Below are 25,159 nucleotides of genomic sequence, written 5' to 3'. Positions count from 1 at the left end.
ACTCCTTAGACACCTCAACTCAGCAGGCCCCATACTGAATGTCATCTCTCCATTCTGACGCCATGCAAACCTTTTCCATTTCCCGGTTATTGACACCACCATTCACCAGCTGCCCAAAAAGCCAGGAGCCACACCCACAATTAGCTCTTCACTTCCTCCTAATTCCTCCCAAATCTCTCTCTTTCTCTTACTCTCACCCTCACTGCCAGTAGACTAGCACCAGCTCGTGCCAAGACAATTGCAAAGACCCCAACTTGTGATCCTGTGTCCAGTCTCTCCCTTTCTCAAATCATCCTTTGCTTGCTGCCAAAATTTTTCCAAAGTGCAAAGCTGACCGTATTAATTCTTTAACAATAACTCCTCCATTTAAGTACTCCTAAGGCAAGAAAAGTGAAGGAGCTCCCGACAGGTTTGGGAGGGGTCAAAAGAGCAGGATCTGGAAGGCCCTGCCTTCAATACAAACTTTCTTTTTTTAATCTGATTTTTGCAATTTTGCATTCCATTCTATAATGTATCAGTCTGTGTTTTAAAATCAAAATAACATTTCTCTAAATCTTCAAGCAAAATTGATCCTGCAGAAAGGGGTATGTTTATCCTATAGCTTCAGGAACCCTCGGGGCCTCTAGTTTGAGAAGCTACTGTCCTGGCTGGAATGCACATTTCTTTGCATGTTATACAAGGACCTTGACAGGTGTTCATTTGTCTCAGCAGCTCCAGCCCTTCATCCATCTCCCTGTGATCCAGTCACACTGAACTTCTGTGATCATCAAACCGGTTCCCATCTCAGGATGTTTACTTGCTCTGTTTTCCTCGAACTAGACTGAGCCCCTCCCCCTTCTTTCTACCTAACTTCTAGACCCAACTCAAGTGTCATCTTCCCTGTGAAGCTATCCATGACAAACCCTACCAGGCCGAGTGAACCATCCCTGGTTTTGTGCCACCGAAGTCCCACACCTCTCCCATAGCATGTATCCCATTAGATTGTAATTCTTTGTCTATGTCTCTCTTCCCCACTGGACTGTGGATTGCTTCAGAGCAAGGTCTGTGTCTTTTTCATCTTGACTTTTCTAGGCCCAGCACCATGCCTGGCACACGCCCAGATGGGAGATCAATATGGCCAGGACTTTTCATCCTACTGCTCTCCAGGGTTGATTTGACTGATCTGAATGACCATAAGAATGTCGCCTTCCCCCTGTCAATTAGATGATCCCAGATGGACAAGGACACTCTGATCAAGGGCAGGTCAGTAGCTTTCCTCTCCTGCTGAATTCCCTCACGAGCTCTCCAGACCTGACACATAGTAGATTCTCAATGAATATCTATTAAATATCTGGATGAACTAATGATCAGCACCACTGTTCTCTTGAATTAAGCTACATTTTATTTTCTCCATCTTATCTTTCAGGGAATCCTGATATCTCTGAATCCCCATAATGTAACAATGTGCCAACACTTACTAGACACTAAATAAATGTATAATAAATGAGTGAATGGACAAATGAAGTAATATCTTCATATGTTTTTCTTAAAAAGTACATGCACTCATTTTAATTCTTCATCCTGACACCCAGTGTGTTTACTAACCTGTTAAGAACTAGCTTTTCACTTAGAGGGGCGCCTGGGTGGCTCAGTCGTTAAGCGTCTGCCTTCGGCTTGGGTCATGATCCCAGGGTTCTGAGATGGAGCCCCGCATCGGGCTCCCTGCTCCACGGGAAGCCTGCTTCTCCCTCTCCCACTCCCCCTGCTTGTGTTCCCTCTCTCGCTGTGTCTCTCTCTGTCAAATAAATAAATAAAATCTTTATAAAAAAAAAAAAGAACTAGCTTTTCACTTAGAAATGGAATCTTGACAAATTGATGATAATTGAAATTATTTTGAAAACCTTATCTATGACAGTGTGATTTTTTTTTTTTTTAATTTCAGGCTCCTTTAGGTGTAGAATTTTTGAGTGGCTTTGATCTCTTCCATAGCTAATATAATTTAATGTATAAAACTATCATCCTCAGAGGAAGGGCTATCTCTTTTTTTAAGTGTAAATATTCAATAAATGTGGCACTGCTTTTAAGCATTTGGCTATAACTACATAAAATTTTACTAAAGTAGAAAGCTTGGCACCCCACCTAGCCCACAGTGAGGGCTCAGTGAGTACTTTGCTCATCATTTATTCATTCTCTTCCAGGCTTGAATGTGGAATGTAAGAACCAATGCTTCTGGAATATCAAAGCAATGCCCAATTTTAGTTGAGGACAACAATGCTCTTTCCTTAGCCACCATTCAATTATAACCTAGTTGCCAGGGACTAATAAAATGTACTCTTTTTTTGGCTAGGTATAAGCCAAGTGGATAGAAACTTCAGGCTGGGGAGGATTTTGTCTTGCTCAAAACTTACAGCAGTGTCTCTAATGTATTTTCCTAATTTTGCACACTTCTCCCAGTAGAAAGTGTCTGGCCAAACATCTTCAATATATGCATAATTATTTATTTATAAATGTTATACATTTATTACCATACTAATGTATATGTACTTTTAAAAAAAAAGTCATCAAAGGGGTGATATAAAAATGAATAACGGTAGAAGTTCTTGTTTTCTTTCCTCACCCCAACAGATTGTTTTATAACTAGCCCACTGGTTAGTTATAAAACTAGAAGTCTTGGTGGAATCAATGTTCTCTGGGGTCACTGAGTACAGGGAACCCCAGCTCACCCATTGGCTCACTCCCTTCAATTAATCTTATCAAAAGTAACTGGCTTTAAACTTTTAAGAAAAAATTAGAATCCAATGATAGAATGATGATTTAAAAGGCTTTATTTCCAGAGGAACCAACTTTTTATGGTCATGCTAAATGCTGTACTTCACTCCAAATGAAAAGAACTAGACTTCTGATTATACTCTAGGATAAAGAGAAAGGCAATAAAGCTGCAGTGTCCTCGAAGCATGCCAAAAGGAGTATGGTAAGGAAAAAGAGGGTTTTATCTCACAAGGCCATAAACACTGAAAAAATTAATTTTTCACTCCAGGAAATCAGCAGTCATCAACATGCTCTTTGCAAAACATTAAGATTTGTGATAATAACAAGTACTGCAATGGCACTCCGTGTGGTTCTCCACTTTGGCATTTCCCATCACTGTGGCCTAAAGGGAAAGGGAGAAAAAAAAAATGGATGGATGGATGGATGGACAAAACTGAAAAATGTTAAATAAAATTGTCTGTAGCCAGCTGGACTAAATAGATGCTTGTTCCATTTGCACATTCTCCATTTCAGCTAATATTTCACTCTAAAAGATTAGGTTTGCACTGTGTGTGTATGTTATACTCTCTTCCAACCTACCCTTCATCACCTCCACAGCTGTTCCTGTCATTCTGAACAAATCTAGCCTAAATCAAAAGGTTACTTTTGATTTAAGGGAACAAATCCCTGTACCAATGTCAAGCAAAGGATGGGTCATTCGACACCTCTGACATTAAACCCCATGGATATGTTCTGGGGACATTTCTCAGGCTGGACTGTTAGAAAACTTCTGGGGCCTTCTAAGTTCTCACCTTGGTAAATGCTTTGGCCACACAGCATGTGGCTTCTGAGGTGATGTTCTTTGGGACCAACATTGTCTTCTTGGACCTTGCTGGAGTGGGATATGCTCTGGAGAAGCAGCAACCCATGCATTGATAAATTGGGGCACCCAACTTGGAGAAGTATTTGTTTTCCTTTAGCTTGCATTCTGGGCAACCTATCACCAAAAAAGGCAAAGAGTAAAATAATCCAAGAATAACTCAAAAAGAAACAGCAGCACCTGGCTAAGGTGGTAGAGCATGTGACTCTTGATTTAGGGATCCTAAAATCCAGTGCCACGTTGGGCATAGAGTTTATTTTTTTTTTAATTGAAAAATAAATTTAAAAAAAAGAAACTGAATTTTCCCTGATTATGAGATGGTAGATATTCTTTTTCCATTGGAAATAGAAGAAAAATAATAAACACTTTTTGGCTGTTAACTTTCATGCATAGTATCTATTTGTACTGATTATATTTATTTTCACAGGAAATAATTTTTGCAGATATGCATGGGAGATCTCAAGAGTAGTAGCTTCTCACATAAACATAAAAAAAAAGAGTAGTAGTTTCTGTCTCTTCAACCATGGATTCTCTATCCCAATGCTAACAGCATACCTATAGGGAGCACAAAACTTGACAGATAAAAACACCATGCTCACCTGAAAGGAGAATTTTGCCCAGAGGCAAAATATTTTCCCCTTTAGAACATGCTATTGTTTTCCCCCATGGAAACTCCAAATATTGACAGAGAAAAATATGTCAGAATTAAGAAAGCTTGGTGAGTGGAGAGCCTGATATTAGATGGAGCATCCGCACTTGAGAACTGGGATTAAAATATTATCAATTGTCTAAGAAAAACCATAACCAATAGTAGCTCACAGTTTCATAGCATAAGGAATTATATCAGCTACTATATGAGATTTTTCAAACAATACAGCAAAACAAATGCACTGCATAAAATGGTTTTGTTTTTCTCACTTGTTAACTGATGTGAAAATTCATCTACAAAGGCAATGTTAAAATCTTCTCAAATCTTCTAGGAGAGGGCTCCTGGGTGGCTCAGTTGGTTAAGCGACTGCCTTCGGCTCAGGTCATGATTCTGGAGTCCCGGGATCGAGTCCCACATCGGGCTCCCTGCTCAGCGGGGAGTCTGCTTCTCCCTCTGACTCTCCTCCCTCTCATGCTCTCTGTCTCACATTCTCTCTCTCTCAAATAAATAAATAAAATCTTTAAAAAAAAAAAAAATCTTCTAGGAGAAATGTAAAAAAAAAAAAAACTGAGCTAACTGAATAAAGAGCGTTTTCTGCTTATAAAACTCAGATAAAGAATAATAAGGAATATAGTTCAGATGAAAATGTACATGCTGCTATTTAAATGGACATGTTAGATAAATCTTCACTATACATTTTCTGAACCTAATTTAACTTTATGTTTACAATCTAAAAGTGCCTGGATATATATCCAGCAGCAAAGATTTATCACATTTGAAAAGGAGGTGGAAATGTAGTTAATGGAGTTATTGATGTACATCTAGAAATGTGTGTTTTTCCTATTACTGCAAATCCTTTTGGTCACATACCCTGCATTGCAAACTCTCCATCAGGAAAGGAATGGAGAATATGCAGAAACACAGACAATGTGGCCAGAATGACAGCTGCATATTTTCTGTAATAATCCATGGCTCTCCTGCAAAACAGACAAGGAAAACAAAGTTACTCTAAAATTGGCTTACCAGTCATAAAAACAACTAGTAGGTTTAACATTACTACTAATAATAGTCATCAGTGTCTTGACCCCTTAGCTTACAGCTCCAAACACACTCTGGAGCCATCTAAATAAGAAAGCAATTTTTCCTTAGGAAAGAGCTAGGGAATCGAATCTTTCCATTTCACGTATAAACTAATAGAATTGGACTTGATGCTAATAAAAAATTATCTTTTTAAATATATCATTCTGCTAAGCCTCAGTATGCTTATTTGTAAGACATGAAACTTAAACTAGATAATGTCTAAGAAGACAGAGAGAGAGATAAGCTTATGTAAAATAGATAAGCTTATATATGATATATAAAATGTGTAAGCATTTGAGTTCATCCTTCCCATTCCTACTTTCCCAGGTAGGAGAACAGAAGGTAAGGACAATGTCTTTCCTGCTTTTTATTCACTGGTGGTAGTGAGCTCTAAGGCTCATTATCTGTGTGCAACAGTAAATGTTAGCTCAGCAATGTGGCAAGAGTAGACAGCAGAGAATGTTTATCGAAGTTTTCCTAAATGCATTTCTTGACTTATTTATACCTGTAGATACAGCTTTACCTAAACATTTTGAGTGCATAAGATCAGGCTAGCCAAGGTCAGCTGTGATTGACCGTATCCAGCATTGACCTCATCACACCTGAGAATGGGGCGACAGGGAATTGGATTGTATCCCTACAAAACTTCATATAAGATATTTATTTCTACAAATACTTCATATAAGATAAAATGGGCAAGTTTTTATTCCTATTTTTTAAGTGAAAATGTTATGGATTACTCATGTTCATACCATGAGAGATAAGATGAACAGAGCATCAATTACCAATAAAAAGACAATTCAGAACATTTAAAGGAGAATTAGCACCAACTTTACAGAATCTCTTTTAGAAAATAGAGGAAGAAGGAATAGTTCCCAACTCATTTTTCGAGGCCACGATTACCCTGACACAAAAACCAGACCAATTCAGTATGAAAGAAAGAAAGAATGAATGAACAAAAGAAAGAAAACGAAAGACCAGTATACCTCATGAAATTAGATGCAAAAATTAAAAAAAAAAATCCTAAACAAAATAATAGCAAATTGAACCCAGAAATGTATAAGAAGATTTGTATATGACCAACTGCAAATAATTCACATATGCAAGGTTGGTTCAATATTTGAAAATCATTTAATGTAATCTACCATATCAATAAGATAAAGAAGAAAATCATGTGATATATCAGTTGACACAGAAAAGCATTTGACAGCATTCAATACTCTTTCATAATAAAAAGTTTCCACAAACAAGAGTCAAAAGAGTTTTCTCAACTTGATAAAGAACATTTACAAAAAACCTGCAGCTGACATCATACCTAATGGTGAAAAATGAATGTTTTCCCCCCAAGATCAGCAACATGGCAAGAATGCCCACTCTCACCTGTTATTCAGTATACTACTGGAAGTTCTAGTCAGTGCAATATGGCAAGAAAAAGAAATTAAAGGCACACAAATTGAAAGGGAAAAAATAAAATTATCTGTATATGTTAAAAAAAAAAAGGAACCTACAGAAAAGGTCCTGGAACTAATTAGTGAGTTCAACAAGATTGCATGACATAAGATCAACACACAAAAATGAATTGCATTTCCTCATACTAAAAACAATTATGTGAAAACAAATTTAAAACAATACCATTTACAATTGCTCCAAAGAAAATAAAATACTGGGGCACCTGGGTGGCTCAGTCGTTAAGCATCTGCCTTTGGCTCAGGTCATGATCTCAGGGTCCTGGGATTGAGCCTCGTATCAGGCTCCCTGATTGGCGGGGAGCCTGCTTCTCCCTCTCCCACTCCCCCTGTTTGTGTTCCCTCTATCGCTGTCTCTCTCTCTCTCTGTCAAATAAATAAATAAAATCTTTAAAAAAAAAAAAAGGAAAGAAAATACTTAAGTTTAAATCTACCAAAATATATATAGGACTTGTATGCTGAAAATTATGAAATAAATTAAAGAAAACCTAAATAAATGGAGAGACATACCAGGTTTATGAATTGGAAGACTCAACATGGTAAAGATGTCAATTATTTACAACTTGATCTTTTTATTGAATGAAATGCCTATCCAGACCCCAGAACAGCTTTTGTAGACATAAACAAGGTCATTGTTGAAAGGCAAAAGATCTAGAATAGCTAAAACAATTTAAGAAAGAAAGTGGGAGGACTCACTATTCCCAGTGTTAAGACTTAGTATACAGCAACACTAATCAAAACTGAGTGATACTGGCAGAGGGATAGATACATAGACCAGTAGAACAAAACAGAGAACCCAGAAATAGACCCACACAAATACGGCCAGCTGGCTTTTGACAAAGATGCCAAAACAATTTAGCAGGAATTCAACCTTTTCAACAATGGCTGTCGGTACAACTGGACATCCATAGGCAAACAAACAAAAATTGAATGTAAACCTCATACCTTGTATGAAAATCATTGAAAATGAATTATAGACAAATGTAAAATGTGAAACTATAAAATTTTTATTAAAAAATAGAAAAAAAATTGGCGGACCAAGGACTAGGTTAAGAGTTTTTAGAGTTAACAACAGAAACATGACCCATAAAAGAAAAATTAATAAATTGGACCTCATCCAAATTATGGGTTAATCCTTTGTTAAGAAGATAAAGATACAAGGCATAGACTTGAAGAAAATATTTGCAAGCCACATATCCAACAAAGGGCTAGTATCTAGAATAGACAATAAGCTCTCAAAACTCAACAGAAAAAAAAATCCAATTAGAAAATGGGTGTTGCAGGGGCACCTGGGTGGCTCAGTCTGTTAGGTGACTGACTCTTGGTTTCCATTCAGGTCATGGCCTCAGGGTCATGACATTGAGCCCCACATCAGTCTCTGCACTCAGCAGGGAATCTGCTTGAGATTTTCCCACTCCATCTCGTCTACCCTTCCCCCACTCTCTCTCTCTCTCTCAAATAAATAAATAAAATCTTTAAAAAAGAGAAAGAGAGAGAGAAGAAGAAAATGGGTTTTGCAGCAGAAAGGATATCTAGATGGCAAATACATACAAGGAAAGCATTTAACATCATCAGCCATTAGTAACATGCAAATTAAAACTACAGTGAACTAGTATATATCCATGAGAATAACTAAAACAAAACATAATAATAATACCAAACGCTGGTATGGATGCAGAGAAACAGGATAATTCAAACATTGTTGGGGGAAAATAAAATGAAAAATCATTTGGGAGTTTCTTTCTTTTTTTTTTTTTTTTTTAAGATTTTTATTTATTTATTTGTCAGAGAGAGGGAGAGAGCACACAAGCAGTGGGAGCAGAAGGCAGAGGGAGAGGGAGAAGCAGGCTCCCTGCTGAGCAGGGAGCCCGATGTGGAACTCGGATCCCAGGATGCTGGGATCATGACCCGAGCCGAAGGCAGGCGCTTAACCAACTGAGCCACCCAGGTGCCCCATTTGGGGGTTTCTTATAAAACTTACCATATAAGCCAACAGTTGTACTCAGGCATTTATCTCAAAGAGATGAAAATTATGTTCATACAAAACTTGTATACAAAGGTTCAGAGCAGCTTTATTTATAATAGGCAAGAACTGGAAACAGTCCAAACTGCTTTCAATAGATAAATAGTTATAGAAGCAATAGGACATCCACACCAGCGAATACTATGTGGCAACAAAAAGAACACATTATTGATACACATGCAAGGCAGATAGATCTCAAAGATATTGTGTTGAGTGAAGGTTGCATGCTGCATGATTCCATTTATATAACACTCTATATAATAAAATAAAATTAGAGAGATGCCAAATAAATCAGCAGTTTTAAGGAGTTAGTGTTGGGGAGGGAGTTGAGGCGGGGATAAGTGTGGCTATAAAGAGAGCCACGTGGTGATGGAACAGTTCTGAATCTTGATTGTGAAATTTGTCACACTATTGTACACACGGGATAAAATTGCGTGGAACTACACACACATTCACACACACATACACGCGCACACACACAATACCAGTGAAATCTGACTAAGCTCTGTGGGTTGTACCAAAGTCAATTTCCTGGTTTTCACAACCTACTACAGCCAGGCCCAGTATTATCTTTGGGAGAAACTGGCTGAAGTATACCCAGGACTTCTCTGTACATATTTTTGCAACTTCTAAATCTATAATTTTTCAAAACAAAAAGTTTATTTAAAAAAAAAGGCATTCTAAAATAAGATTTAAAATTGCATGAGTCAAAATTTGTGGTTATTTTTCATGCAGATTGACAGAATGAGGCCATATTTTTGCCAAAGGTTTATATCAACCTATACATCTTTTAAGAAAAAAAATTGTCAGCAGAACTAACAGTTTATAATATAGAAAAACAAACCGTATAAATATAGGTACGGCTAAAACAAAGGTATGTTATTATTTCTCCCTGACGTATATACTTATACATAAGTAATTATAGGTTTTATTTATCTCCACACCTAATTAGCACCAAACAAACACTGTTCTAAGTTGGTGGTTCTCAAGGTGTGATCTGGGGACTCTCAACACTTTTCAGTGAGTTTGTGAGGTAAAAATGATTTTCATAGTAATTCTAAGATACTATTCACCTTTCTCATTCTCAGCCTCTCATGAGTCTTCAGAGAAATTTTCTAGAGGCTACATGACATGTGCAATTGCAACAGATGGAGTAAAGATGCACATGGGAATCTAGCTATGTTCTATTAGGCCAGTTTTTCAAAAAAAATTATAGAAAGATAAAACCATGCCACCTTTCTTACTAATTTTTTTGTTTTGGAAGTTGTCATTTTTTTATAAATGTATATTTGTGTTAACATGTGATGGGTTAATTCTTACTGTTTTAAAATGAATACATATGTTAAAACTTTTTCTAACATTTCTAAATCAGTAAATATTGAGAAATATAACTTCATAAAAAATTCTTTGGACTCTTCAACAATTTTTAAGAACATAAACAGTTTCTGAGACCAAAAAGTCCGAGAACCACTGCTTAAGTGATATACAAAGCCACAAGGAAATTTTCAGAATTGAAACTGGTTTCCTTTTTTAAACTAGTATCATTTTTGTGCTTTGATATTGCAGCTCATATATTATGAAAATTCAGCATTATGCAGCGAACAATTATATCAGAATTAATTCAGAGAGAAACATTTATAACAAGATTGCAGAATGTGAGAGTATGAAGTCAACGCACATTTCAGAATCTGCTTTATGATAAAATAAAGAGAAGATTGAAAAAGCAGAACCAAAGTCACCATTGCTGTAGCTTTCAGTAACAGAAGTGAATTTATCTTTATTTGATAAAGAAATGGGATTAATCAAGCAGAAAAGGATTAACCTTCAAATCTTGAAAACATTTTAGTAAATATTTTTATCATTCTAATCACCTTTAGGTCCATCTGTTTTGGAATTTGGGAGAAAAACATCAGGACAGGAAAAATAATTACGTTCAGCTGGGATTTATGCTATTTTGCACAATATGCTCAATCTAAATCAGAGTTCCTCACCTCAGCCTCTTTTGGCATTCCGAGTGAGTACCTTGCAGACATCACCGACTCTGTACATCTGACCCCACAGTGCATCTCCAATGTGCACTCAACATGCTCTTACCTCCCGCCACCTGCCACATCAGAATGGTGTGAGTCTGAGAGAATGTATGTTTTCTCAGCTTGGCCGGGAAAGCCTCTCTCCTCCATCTCAGTCCATCCACCTCGGTCCTTTAAGGAGCTGCCCAGCCACCAGCTTCCCTGTGAAGGTTTCAAACAACCCCAAAGCCAGAATACATAATTCTCTCCATTGCATCCACCTACCGTTTTGCTTAGAATTCTTAGATGAAGTTCCGCAATCTGCCCTGACTCTAGCCAGTTATGTCCATGTTGGTCTCTCCATTTCTGCAAAAACCTCCTAAGGGTAGAAACTATGCCCCTCTGATCCACCACCATCCCCGGCCTAGAGTCTTGCACAGGGTACATGCAATTATGTTGCACTGGGACTTTAGAACAGCAATAATAGTATCGACCCAAAGTTGCTAATGTAGAACGTCATGAAGGAACAAGATAACTCTTGAATGGGGACTTAGAATAAATGTTTAATAAAGTAAAATAATTTCAAATAATAAATTCATTAGAGACCGTATGTTCTCACAGAATTCCCTAATTTGTAGCTGGCCAATATGTGAAACTATAAGTATTAAATATGCCACAGATAGAAGCCACTCTATGCTAAGATATAAAAGTCATAAGAATTAAAAGAAAGCATCCGGGGCGCCTGGGTGGCTCAGTCGTTGGGCGTCTGCCGTCGGCTCAAGTCATGGTCCCAGGGTCCTGGGATCGAGCCCCGCATTGGGCTCCCTGCTCCGCGGGAGGCCTGCTTCTCCCTCTCCCACTCCCCCTGCTTGTGTTCCCTCTCTCGCTGTCTCTCTCTCTCTTTCTCTCCATCAAAATAAATAAATAAAATGTTTTTTAAAAAAGAAAGCATTAATAAAAAGCATACGTAAGAGCTTCAAGGTTTAAATTGGGTGTCTCATCTCTGAGTTTACATCAAACTATATGTGTGCACAAATTTAAATTCTTGATAAGACTGAGAAAAAGATAGCATTTTTGAAAGTATAAAAGAATATTATTGCCAGAATTTAATATTATTATTTAATGTTTTCATAATATTATTTATTGTGATTATATATAATTAATATATTTAATGATTTACAAAATAGGTAAACTCTCTACCAGTACACACAAGCTAGCTAGCTAGCTAGATAGACCAAGTATCCTATACATACACACACACACACCCTGTATGTCAAATGGGGTACAAAAATGGACACCCCACTTTTTGATGTGGATGCGGCACACATACTCTCATGCTACAGAGGGAATTTAGTCTAAGATACTTTTGTGGCATTCTTTGGAAACACGACCCGCTATCACATGAAAACTTAGGGGCAATGAATAACCAGGGGGCTTCTCTTTGCAGCCCCTCTGCTCTGTTTTTATCACAGGAAAAAATCCTTGGGGCGCCTGGGTGGCTCAGTGGGTTAAGCGACTCTCTTCGGCTCAGGTCATGACCTGGAGTCCATGGATCGAGTCCCGCGTTGGGCTCCCTGCTCAGCGGGGAGTCTGCTTCTCCCTCTGACCCTCCCCCCCTCATGCTCTCTCTCTCTCTCAAATAAATATATAAAATCTAAAAAAAAAAAATCCCTATAAAGTTAGGTGCCTGTCTATCAACAATCCTGGCCTGTCTGCCGGAGTATGGAAAGACCTCAAGGCTAATTAAATATGTTTTTATACACTTACATATGGGTAGATGTGTGTGTCTCTATGTGTGTACAGATCTGTACACTCAGGTATACACATATATACGGAAATGTACATATACATAAAAGATTGCTCCAAGAAGATTACAAGTGTTTGGTACAATGTGACATCCCGTCCTTCGCTTGCAAAGACGCTGCCATTGCTCCCCCCCTGCCCCACCCCCACCAGAGAGTAAGGTTTTCAGTTTTTCTCAAGGTGGTGATGGCAGGGGTGACTCATCCATACTCTCCACACCCAGAAGCCCGTATGACTCATAGCGCGCTTTTGAGATGACTGGCTAAGCCTAGAGGCACAATTCTTTGTTAACAAAATGGTAGAAATCTAACTGACTTCTAGAGGGTTAGTTAACCTAAGGTTTCACCTCATTAGCCCCATCTGACCCAGCTAACTACCAAGGAGAGGAAAAGCCAGCTGCCTTCAATGACCAGTAACTAATGAAAGGGAAGCTTTAAAGTAAAGTCTTTAATCCCTGGCACATTGCCTGGCATGAGATAGGTATTCAATAATTGTTTATTAAACAGAGGATAGGCCTGTTGGTTTTGCGTCTTGCCTGGTGAGAGAAGATAGCCATAGCTCACCTTGAGGAAAGATTTGAAGGAAGAAAGTCACAAGGGAAAGTAGAATGTTTGGAATCCATCATCCCACAACTTCCACAGAGTAGGCTCACCTCTGCCTCCTGCTGAGTGACCACCTCTGTTTCCAGGTGGACGAATTTAAAGAGTTTGGGGCCAGTAGTAAGGAAACTCAGCTTGGAGTGACCCTGGCAACTATTTTTCTTTGCTCATGCACTCTAGTTGCAGTAAGTGGGTTTCAACCTTGTTCTTATAATGTGTTCTGCACCGCAGGTCCAGCCTGAGTGTCTTGCATGATCCCATGCTCCAGCCCTTAGCCTCAATAATCCTCCAGGTTCCCAGTTCTTCCAAGTAGACATTCAAACATTGCTTCCAAGCACCACAGACACCTTCAGACCCGTTAACACATTCATTGATAGTTTTTCCAAAGGTGGTGATGTGGATGGCTGAGCAATTGGGGGGACAAGGAGAGACTGGTTAATGCTCACTCAATCTGTCCCCAGTCATTTCATCCACTCTTGGATATAGATAATTACTATTTTCTCTATCTTATAAAAAGATGAGTTGGGGGGGCAACTGGGTGGCTCAGTCAGTTAAGTGCCTTTGGCTCAGGTCATGATCCCAGGGTCCTGGGATTGAGCCTCCCATGGACCTCCCTGCTCTGTAGGAGTCTCCTTCTCCCTCTCCCTCAGGGCCCCCCCCCCCACTCGTGCTTGCTCTCTCTCTCGTGCTAGCTCTCTCAAATAAATAAATGAAACCTTTAAAAAATAATTTAAAAATAGAATAAAAATAAGTAAATAAAAAGATCGGTTTGGGATAATTTGACGGGAGCTCAGTGCTGTTAAGTGCAAAATTTAAGGTCCAAGTTGAACCCTTGAAAGGTTTAAAGACTTTGAATAAGCACCTGCTACATGTCAGACACCGTGCCGAGCACGGATGACACAAACTTGAATAAGATTCCTGCTGTCTGACCCAGATACAAAAGCAAGTAACTATGAGAGTGAAGAATGCTGTAATGAAAGCATTTGTCGACACCGAGGCATTTGCTGGGTGGAGGACATGAAAAAGGAGAGATGACAAGCAAATGAGAATAAAGAACATCTTCTTGACCGAAAGAGAATCTCTACAGCAGTAAATACATATCTCAGTGTTTTGATATTTGTGCAGGAGTTTCATGGATCCAGTAGTCCCCATAATTTATGAAGCAGCCACAGGCTGCAAACAGTGCCTCAAAGCACCCCAGGATCCGGAGGAAAATAAGGCCAAGTGAAGTCACACAGCTCAGTGGCAATATTTGTCTATCAATCACTTAACAGCATTTTGTGCCTCTTTCATTGGGGCTGCCCACATGCCATCCAGACTGAGGAAGACCCAGAAACTTTGGGGGCATGTGAGTCATGGCCACGGCCGCCTGGACAAGCACTGGAAGCACCCAGCGGCCAGGGTCATGCTGGTGCTTCCATCATCGGCACAGGATCAACTTCGACAAGTAACACCCAGGTTACTTTGGAGAAGTTGGTATGAGGCATGACCACTTAACGAGGAACCAGAGCTTCTGCCCAGCTGTCAACCTTGATAAACTGTGGGACCAAGTCCGTCAGCAGACTCGGGGGAAATGCAGCCAGAAACAGGACTGGAGCTGCTCCTATCATTGATGTGGTGCGATCTGGCTACTGTGAAGTTTGGGGAAAGGGAAAGCTCCCAGAACAGCCTGTCATGGTGAAGGTCAAATTCTTCAGTAGAAGAGCTGAGGAGAAGAAATGGGGGGCAGAGGGGGGGGTGGGTTGTGTCCTGGTAGCTGGAAGCCTTGTGGAGGGAGAAGGTTTATTAAATGCCAAAAAGTGCTTTACAACAACAACAACAACAACAGTGCTTTCACAAGATCTTTAAAGGGAGCCAACTTGTTTTCCAGATGAAATGGGGAGAAAGAAAATGGAAAAAAAGGGTCCCATGGACAAGAGAAATATACAGCACAAGTTGTACAATTTATGCTTTACAAAAAAAAGGGGTTTCCATAAAGAAGCACCAAACAAAAGATGACCTTAAGATAGTTATCTTAAAAAATATTTATTTTAAAAATAAAGGAAAAAAGCAAGCAGTAATTAGAAGAAAACTGAAGGGCTTATGGATTTATGAAAATGATTTTAATCCCTTTATGACCATTCTTTTAACCATAATATTTTAAGAAGTTTCTTTTCTTTTCTTTTCTTTTTTTTTTTAAGATTTTATTTATTTATTTGACAGAGAGAGAGGCACAGTGAGAGAGGGAACACAAGCAGGGGGAGTGGGAGAGGGAGAAGCAGGCTTCCCACCAAGCAGGGAGCCCGATATGGGGCTTGATCCCAGGACCCTGGGACCATGACCCGAGCCGAAGGCAGACGCTTAAAGACTGAGCCACCCAGGCGCCCCAAGAAGTTTCTTTTCTTAATTGAATAAATTTAAGGGGCTTACAATAACATGCATACTTTCTACTTTAATTGTTATTTAAAAGCACTTTACAATGTTAACTTAATTATGTAATTAAAATCTTGGTTTTTCCATTACCCTCTGGTTTTCCTAGCACATCAGCATTTTTTAAATTGTCTGCATACTAAATCAATCAGAAATTTTGGTAAGACAGGCTCTATGCACCATAAAATATTGTTCTAAGTGAGAATGTCAAATGTTTGTTGTTTTAAGATACCCAATTTTTAAAATTAACATTATTAGAGTAATAAATGCTGGCAGGAATAAAATATTGGATAGTATCAATTTAACACTCAGAAAAGTAAAATACCTAAAAGCTAGAAAAGTTTTATATGGAGCATTATTATAGTAATATAAGAATGTTTCTTGTAACTTTTAAAATTTGTGCATTGTATTTTGTTATGTTTATCTGAGCCATTTTTATGCAATCTTTTGACACACCAAGCATCATTCCCATTTAAAAGCATTAAAGCATAAAAACATATTTCATTTGCCTTGAAGTTTTTTAATAATAGAATAGAGAGGCCAGGATTATTGATTTCTCTTCCCTGGCACCTTATTTTATAAGGATTTGTTTTTCTGTGATAAAAACAGCAGAAGAGCTTCAAAGAGAAGCTCCTTTGTTGTTCATTTCCTCTAAGTTTTCATTTCTATGGCAGGTTGTACTTCCCAAAGACGGCAACAAAAATATCTCTCAGCCTACATTCCTTCTGTACTATGACTTTGCCATTTCCACGTCAAAACACAGTGTGTCTAGGGGCGCCTGAGTGGCTCAGTCAGTTGAGCATCTGCCTTTGGCTCAGGTCATGATCTCAGGGTCCTGGGATCGAGTCCCACATCGGGCTCTCTGCTCAGTGGGGAATCTGCTTCTCCCTCTCCCTCTGCCTGCTGCTCCCCGCTCATGCTCTCTGTCTCTCAAATAAATAAATAAATCTTTGAAAAAAAAAAAAAAACCCACAGTGTGTCTATTTTTGTACCCCATTTGAGTGAGGTAGGCCCTCTGACCACTGAAACCAATAGAATATGGCAGGAGCAACATTGGGCCAGTTGTTGGCTATATGCCGGCCCTCTCCTGGCAGTTCTTGCTTCCTGTCTCTTAGAAGACAGTTGCCGTATAGAAAGTGCTACTACTCTGAGACCACCCTACGATAAGAAGCCAAGCCACATGGAGAGAAAAAAGAAATCCAAGAAGTAAGAAATGAAGAAGGCATCCTAGATGACCAGTCCAGTTGAGCCTCCAGAGGACTCCAACCCCAGCCACTATCTGATCGCAAATACATGAGAAACTCGAGTTAACAACTGGCCAGGTGAGCCCGGGGCCACCTACAGAACCATGAGAGAACAATAACTTGTTGTACCCACTAAGTTTTGGGGTAGTTTGATGCACAGCAATAGATCACTGGAACAATTATCTATTGCTCTCTCATAACAAAAATTTTTCCTCCAGGGTCTGAAATATAGGACCCCAATCTTGCCTTTCTGCTTTCTCTTCTTTCTACTGTCTCCTTACTTTTCCTCTGTGGGAGGATATTTATATAACACGTATTCAGTTACTCTATTTGGGAAATGTAGCAACGTGTGAAAAAAAAATTTGGAGTTAGCATTCTACACAGTATCTGCAATACTGACTTCGGGAATAATAATAACTCTCTGCTTTAAAAATAATTCCTACATTTAATGGAGCACTTGTGTGTGCTAGATGTTCTTTTGGGCACCTTGAACACATAAACATATTCAATACTCATGACAATCTTGTGAAGTATTCTTCTCATTTTGGCAGATAAAGAAATTCTTGAGGCAAAGTAACCCAGAAAAAGTCAGAAAATTTGTTGCTCGTGGAGCCAAGATTTTAGAATATCACTTTACAATTCTAAACTCCAGGCTCTGAACCACACTTCACTATACTGCCTTCAAATCTTTATATTTTACAATGAAGTTCTTAAATGATTTTTTCAGATGGTATATCCCTAAATAAGATGCTGACATTTTTTGTTTAGAGCAACATTATGTTGTGCCAGCTTAAATATAACTTGCCCATGTAATTTTTTATTTTACGTATTTATCTGACTTCACCTTCTTCAGAACAGCCTTAAGAAAGCTATTTCATTTGGATAAAAAGGCATTTTATACCCGATCAAGTATGAGGACTAGTGTCTGACTGGGAGAGAAAGGGGGAAACACTGGTTTTCACGTACATTCCTTTGTTTGATTCTCTTTACACCTCCATGAGGAAAGCATTATTATGGCACCTATTTCATAGACTGGAAAACTACACTTCAGAAAATTAAAGGGATCTGCCAAGATCACTTGGAAAGTAATCTGATCCTAAGATCATACTTTTTCCACCTGTACCACCCCTATAGCCCAGAAGTACTTAGTTAATCCATTACCACCTTTAGGACATTGATTTACATATAGACCATGTTGTTAACAATTGTCTTTTCTAATTTGATTCCCAATATTGCCCTTGATTCCACACTCAGTTCAGCCTAAGCCCCCTCTAAACCCTCTCTTTGTCTTAGACCCCAGCAGATTAAGGATGCTAGAGCATTTTTATAATGTTATCTCAGTCTGAGGAACCCAGAAATTGCCAGATTACTTTGTGCAACATTACAATAAGTAATGCTGAAATGTTATACACCAAAACCAGAATTTGCAAAGATCATAAATTGATACCAAACTACTCTAGGATTCACAATCTGTAAAAATAGAAGTTTGGTGCTATGGGTCATACTGTTCTCAATGGAAATATTAATTGATTCCTGTACATTTTCTCTTTGTGAAAGCACATTATCTTGATCTTTTTTTGAACAAGATGCACATTACCTCCTAATTTTGCTATTTCTATTTCCCAGCTCTTACTTTGAGTTTTCATGTAAATTTGAGTCCCACATTTATAAGAAATGTACAATGAAACCGAGAATCTGTTCTGGAACATAATCAATTGCTTTTCTAACATTGTTCACATGCTACCCTTTTCAGCAGGAAATGGTAAGAAATATGACTCAAAATTTCAAAACCTCTATTACTGCAAAAAAAAGAAAAAGAAAAAAAGAGAGAGAAAAGAAACTTAAACCAAAACCAAAGTTAAAATTGAAATGAAAGCACATGAGTTTTTCATAAATGGTAACTGTTCTTATCTTTTTTTTAAATATTTCAAGACTATAGCAAAGTATTACAATGCAATTTGGATGACTAATATTTTAAATAATTGATTTGGTATTAGGTCAAGTAATTATTTAAAAGACATCGTCAGAAAATTATAAAGATTCCTCTGATCTAACGTAAAAAAAATCTTATTTTTGAGTGGGGAAAGGATTGTAAGTGCTTAAGAAATAAAAGTTCCTGTGAAGTTTAAATGGAGTTTCTGTATTCCCAAGGGACCCATAATTCTTCCATGTGTCCAAATCCTGTTCCTCAACACTAATAAAGAGGGACAAGAGAGCACTTTTATTTTCTAGTCTCAATTTCCCAGTAAGCTGCCATTTCAACTAGTGCTCATGTAAATATAACTAAGGTTAGCAAAAGTTTCCAGAAGCTCTCATTGGAACTAGATTTGGTCAAGGGATTCAAAATTACAAAATCATCAGTAATAACTGGACAAATAGCACTGACTCTTATTTTTGTAGCGTTTTATGAAAGAAGAAAATGGAAACAATGTTGTCTGAAAATTGTCAGTGTTACTGTATTCAAGTCTGCAGGAGAACATCTATTCAAAAGATACCAGAAGCTATGGTCATTCGGCTAAACAAGTGAGCTGCTTTATCACTGGCCAGATTGGAGATAGAGCTATACATCATTTAAAAATTGATTTGGGGCCCCTGGGTAGCTCAGTCGGTTAAGCGTTCGACTCTCGATTTCGGCTCAGGTCATCATCTCAGGGTCCTTGGATCCAGCGGAGGAGAGTCTGGCTCCCCACTCAGCAGGGAGTCTGCTTAAGATTCTTTCTCTCCTTCTCCCGGCCCTGCCCCCACTCACACGCTAGGTCATGCTTTCTCTCTCCCTCTCTCTAAAATAAATAAAAAATCTTTAAATAAATAAATAAACAAATAAATAAAAACTGATGGTAAAACAATAGCAGCAACTTATATAATGTCTATCCTCCTTCTACCTGACCCCTGTAAGCCACTCAAACTAATGTCTTTCAAATGACACCCAATATTTCTTGAAGAAAATTTTTAGATACTGACAGGCACTTGCAGATCTCAGCAGGAGACATTTGGTTTCTGGTTTCCATTAAATAACATCTTAGCCTGTGATCACAGACCACAGTTTTGCAGACTTCCTCCCAATTCAATCATGAGTGCTGAAAAGAGAATGTGTAAATATCTGTCTCTCTCCTCACTAAGGCATATGCATAGCTGACCTCTACTATAGAATATTTTACTCCTCACTCAATTAAAATCCCAGAAATTGTTTCATTCATATTACCTTCCTCCGGACTTTTTGCAGGATGTGTTCAGGGCAGTTGATTGTGGATCTGAAGAGGGATTTTAGCTTTGCCTTGTGTTTTCTCAGTAACTACAGTTAATAAAGTCCTCACTTGTCTTTTATACCAGCAGAGTAATAAAAACTGCATGTTCCCACCTGCATCTAAGCCCAGGGATCAACAGTAAATTCCACCCAATGATTGAATGGTCCTTCATGTAATTACCATGACATCAATTTGATCTTATCTTGTTTCAACCCTTAGATCATTTTTTGTTTTGAGCCATTTTCAGGCGGTGGTGACTGCAAGGTCAGCCTATGGAAAGAGAGTACACTCATTTTCTACGTAATTTTATCAAGACTTACACACAACATCCTGAAAGTTGACACTTTCCTATAAACAAGACTCTATGAGTATTACATTTAATTAGCTAAGTACCTGATGTTTACTTAAAACAGGAGAGGAACTGTAAATTTCAGATAATAGATACAGAACATTACCAGACTTACATTATTCTAGTGGGAAGCAGGAAAATAAAACACATAACTATTTAGATTTTTCTAACCCATTACTATGTATTTGGATTTGTGATAAGGATGCATAGAGAAAGTATGAGATGGTTCTGAGGACTGATTAGTTCTCAATATTGTGCCTTTTTTCCTTTTTTTAATTTCACATTGGTAAAGCTCAGTTCCTCCTAAACAACAACAACAACAACAAAATACATGTTACAACTTGCCAGCTATAGGACACTTAACTCCAGTATTCCCAATCCATGTCTCTCTCTAAAACTACCCAGCTCCTCAGGATTCAGCTCTGGCTTTTATCAAGAGATTAGGATCCTTCCAAGTTTCCTCTCTCCATCTACTCTGCTCAGTGCCATTTCTGTAGGAACTGGCTATGAAATAAACTAGCAAGGACCTCCCCAGGGGAGGGCCTAGAAGATCTGTGCAATACAAAAAGCAACTCTTGTTTCACATAAAGACACAGACCAAAGAAAGCAATGTTGTTCTGTGATTCATTATCTGTGATAAGTTGATTTGTTTCAGTTCTTACACCTTTCAGATTTCCATTATCTCCTCCCAATGGTTTCTCTTAGGATCCACTCTATCCATTCACCTTTTTCTGGTGACAATTGTTGTCACCATTATTCATGAATTTCTATCATTTACATCTTGAAGGATTCACAGTACATTTTCAAAGTAGCAGACTTCCTGTGGAAATCTTGAGCCTTTATAGCTTCAGGGAAAGGAAATCTCTCTAGTCTTATGGATAGCCTCCTTTCCCTCCATTCAGACATTTTGCTCTATTCTCTCCCTTCCCTTTGTGCCTTCTTTTGATTCTTCTTTCTTTTTTACCTGCGTGATTAAGTAGATATGATGCTTCTTGACTTCTCTTATTAAATTATTTTCATTTGGTTTATGATTTAGTAACGGGTTTCATTTTTATTTCATGTTTCTGTATAAGAATGAGGAATATTAGGGATTCATATGAAAGTTCTTATAGTATTTTTAAAGTTTACAGTGCTTTTGTATTCTTTTTTAAACATGATGTGGCAAAATAAATAAATTAAACAAAGGAGTTGTCAAAACAGTCCCTTCTGCCTGTGACCTCTCCTTCTCCCCAGACTCCCAATTTCCCTATTCAGGAGTGACGTTTGAATCACTACATTCTACACCTGAAACCAGTACTACGTTATATGTTAACTAACTAGAATTAAATAAAAGCTTGAAACAAAAAAAAGAAAGGAGTGATATTTTTAGTTTTTATATGTTTCTGAATTTATCCTATGTATATATAAGTAAATTATACATAAATCCCATTCCCCGTCCAAATTCTCTTTAACATGATAAACAGAACACAAAAGTTGGAGGAAACTGAATTTGTGCTCACAATTTAGAGGCATTTCTTCCTGTTAATATAGTATAAATTATAGTTCTCCATACTTTCAAAAATGAGCATATATTACTTTTTTTGGAGCATATATTACTTTTAATTATAACTGGGGAAATGAATTTTTAGTTAATGGAGAAATAACAATCTTCAATTACAACCAGGTAAAGTACCAGTAGCGAAAATATGTTTTTAAGTCTCATTGTTTTATGTAGTTGCTTTCCTGTATTATTAACAGTTCTATCCCATACCCGGCCATTCTCCTCTAGGATAACTGGTAGGGCTGGTGGGTGAGAGAGCCAAACCACTCCTCATTCGTGTATAGTTACTCCCCAGATGCTAAAATTTGGAGTGCCCCTTTCCAAGAAGGTAGGCTGGCTGAAGACCCTGGGATGACAGGCCCACTAGTCACTTTTTCTAGGCAAGGTCCTGAGAGCATATCATGCTATGGAGAGTGTGTCAGGAACATCATTGCCCAGCAGTATGACACAGTGAATTTCATACATGCTAGGTTAAACGCATGAATTTTTCCTAATGAAGTTTCATCATCTACACACTGAATACTTTTTTATTTTTTATTTTATTTTTTTTAGATTTTATTTTATTTATTTATTTGAGAGTGAGAGAGAGAGCACAAGAGGTGGGTAGGGTCAGAGGGAGAAGCAGACTCCCTGCCGAGCAGGGAGCCCGATGCGGGACTCGATCCCGGGACTCTGGGATCATGACCTGAGCCAAAGGCAGCCGCTTAACCCACTGAGCCACCCAGGCGCCCCAACACACTGAATATTTTTTAAATAACCACCTTTGTAAATGTTTCATATGCTTAATTGATTTGTTTTATTAAACATAATTTGATCTTTCTAATAGCAGAGTATGATTATCACAAACATTATACTATAATCAGAACAGTGAGGCATGTTAAATGCTTGCTTTCTCGAGTAGTTTATTCTTCAGTAATTTTAATAATACATGACAAGATTTTAAATTTTCAAGCAATCCAAGAGTATGTATAATGAAAAATAAGTCTTCCTTCTACCCCAAAATCTTCACTCCCATTTCCAAAATTAATCCATTTTTAACAATTTCTTAATGTTTTCTGACATTTTCTACATATATAGACACATTTTCTGAGGTTTTACTGTGTCAGGGAACAAGAAGTCCTGTCCCTTCAAAGATTCTTTTAGCTGGACTTAGAACCAAATTAACATGAGACAGATTAACAGGAGAAAATCAAATTAAATAGGCATACATACAGGGAATCCACATAGACATGGAAACTCCAAAGACAGGCAAAATGAAGTATATATGCCATTCTGAACTAAGGAGAAGGAGATTAAAGGGGTCTGGGCGATAGTGGTCTGGGACTTCAGAGAGAGGGGCCTGGGTCTTGAGAGGAGAGGAATGCACTTTACAGGGTGATAAGAAGAGCAGATATTTGGTAATTAGATGTTGCCCTACCATATAGATGGGCCACTCAGATAAAATTTATCTCTGTGAATAACCCTTATTCTGGGAAAGACCCCCAATTTAGATTCTTCTATGTGGTTAAGGGAGGGACAAAGTTTCTCTTGAGCCCACAGGGTCTCAAGTGCCTTCAGCTCAAAATAATCCCCATGCCAAAATGGCACATTCTACAGGGGGACCTATACTGAACCCCTTCAACTATATAGAAATATACACATTGTTTAGTACCCTGACTTCTTTTTATTTTCTTAAAGTTTATTTACTTAACGTATTTATTTATTTTAAGTAATCTCTACACCCAACATGGGGCTCAAACTCATAACCCTAAGAATCATGAGTCACATGCTCTTCCGACAGAGCCAGCCAGGCGCCCCTTTCTTCTTTTTAAACTTAATGATGTATTTTGGTGGTCTTTTTCTACAACCAGATATGCAGATCTAACCATACTTTTTAAATAGCACAAAGTATTATGGACTATAAATTATTTAATCAGCCCTCTGTTAATGATCATTTGCATCATTTCCAGTTTTTACCTATTACAAACAATGCTATAAATATCATCCTTGCTCTGGTTGCATGTACAATTATAGTTCTAGAATACATTTTTAGAAGTGCAATTGGATCAAAGAATATGAGTGTTTTAAACTTGTATAGAGATTGCTCAAGTGCTCTTCACCGTTCCTCAAAGCCAATGTTATAAAATACGTTAGTTTTTATGAAATAGATGAAAAATAATCTTATTTTCATTTGCATCTATGTAATTTTGAGCAGGGTTAAACATCATTTCATAAATTACAGTTTATTTATGGGTTATTTTTCTGTGAAAACTGCCTGTTCAAAATCTTTCTCAAGTTGCTAATTTCATCTTTAATTTTAAGCTTGAGTTTTGACTCCTTTATGATATTTTTTTAAGATTTTATTTATTTATTTGACACAGAGAGAGAGATAGTGAGAGAGAGAGCACAAGCAGGGGGAGCAGCAGACAGAGGGAGAGGGAGAAGCAGGCTCCTGGCTGAGCAGGGAGCCCGATGCGGGGCTCGATCCCAGGACCCCGGGATCATGACCTGAGCCGAAGGCAGCCGCTTAACCGACTGAGCCACCCAGGCGCCCCTATGATATTTTTACCATACAATAGTTTATGTAGGCAAAGATATCTATCTTAAACATTTAGACTTGTTGGTTTTATGTAATGCCACGATACTAAAAAGAAGCCTTCATTTTTTACTCTAGAATGTGTACTGCATTATTTATTTTCAATTTAGATCTTTAATTCACCTATAACTTTTTTGGGAGTAAAGAGTGAAGTAGAAATCCAGCTTCTTTTTAAATCTAAATGCCAAATCAGTTGTTATAATACCATGTAGGAAATAACCAATCCTTTATTTTTCCGGACTCATTTGCTACTGAATTCTCAAGTATTTGGGGTCTAGTTTTGGGTTCTCTATTGTGACTCATATCAATAAAAATTGTTCTATATTGGGGCGCCTAGGTGGCTCAGCCATTAAGCGTCTGCCTTCGGCTCAGGTCATGATCCTGGGGTCCTGGGATCGAGCCCCGCATCGGGCTCCCTGCTCAGCGGGAAGCCTGCTTCTCCCTCTCCCACTCCCCCTGCTTGTGTTCCCTCTCTCGCTGTCTCTCTCTCTCTGTCAAATAAATAAATAAAATCTTAAAAAAAAAATTGTTCTATAAATGATAATAGATGTCTTAAATTTG

At 38.1% G+C, this 25,159-nt stretch overlaps 1 protein-coding gene and 1 pseudogene across 2 annotated transcripts; one reads left to right on the top strand and one right to left on the bottom strand.

Moving 5' to 3' along the window:
- Positions 1 to 2,806: 2,806 nt before the first annotated feature.
- CGA (glycoprotein hormones, alpha polypeptide) lies at positions 2,807 to 20,207 on the bottom strand. Of its 2 annotated transcripts, none has more exons than XM_036094830.2 (4): positions 20,092 to 20,207; positions 5,127 to 5,233; positions 3,540 to 3,724; positions 2,807 to 3,130 (listed from the first exon to the last, which is right to left on the bottom strand). In XM_036094830.2, the coding sequence occupies exons 2-4, from the start codon at positions 5,224 to 5,226 to the stop codon at positions 3,053 to 3,055; spliced, it is 363 nt and encodes a 120-aa protein (XP_035950723.1). In that variant the 5' UTR covers positions 5,227 to 5,233; positions 20,092 to 20,207; the 3' UTR covers positions 2,807 to 3,052. The 2 variants fall into 2 exon arrangements, with proteins under 2 accessions (XP_035950723.1, XP_035950722.1); XM_036094829.2 differs by lacking the exon at positions 20,092 to 20,207 and adding an exon at positions 10,817 to 10,928.
- On the top strand, positions 14,543 to 15,084 carry LOC118537448 (large ribosomal subunit protein uL15 pseudogene; annotated as a pseudogene).
- Positions 20,208 to 25,159: the final 4,952 nt, after the last annotated feature.

This window comes from Halichoerus grypus, chromosome 9 (genome assembly GCF_964656455.1).
Source record: "Halichoerus grypus chromosome 9, mHalGry1.hap1.1, whole genome shotgun sequence".
NCBI lineage: Eukaryota > Metazoa > Chordata > Mammalia > Carnivora > Phocidae > Halichoerus > Halichoerus grypus.
The sequence above is the reverse complement of the archived record's forward strand: the minus strand, read 5'-3'. Positions and strand labels throughout refer to the sequence as shown.

Coding starts and splice junctions, on each gene's coding strand:
- CGA (XM_036094830.2), bottom strand. CDS start 5,226: ATGGATTATTACAGAAAATATGCAGCTGTCATTCTGGCCACATTGTCT. Junction 3,725..5,126: donor TGGAGAGTTTGCAATGCAGG/GTATGTGACCAA, acceptor TTTTGGTGATAG/GTTGCCCAGAATGCAAGCTA. Junction 3,131..3,539: donor TGGCCAAAGCATTTACCAAG/GTGAGAACTTAG, acceptor CTTTCCCTTTAG/GCCACAGTGATGGGAAATGC.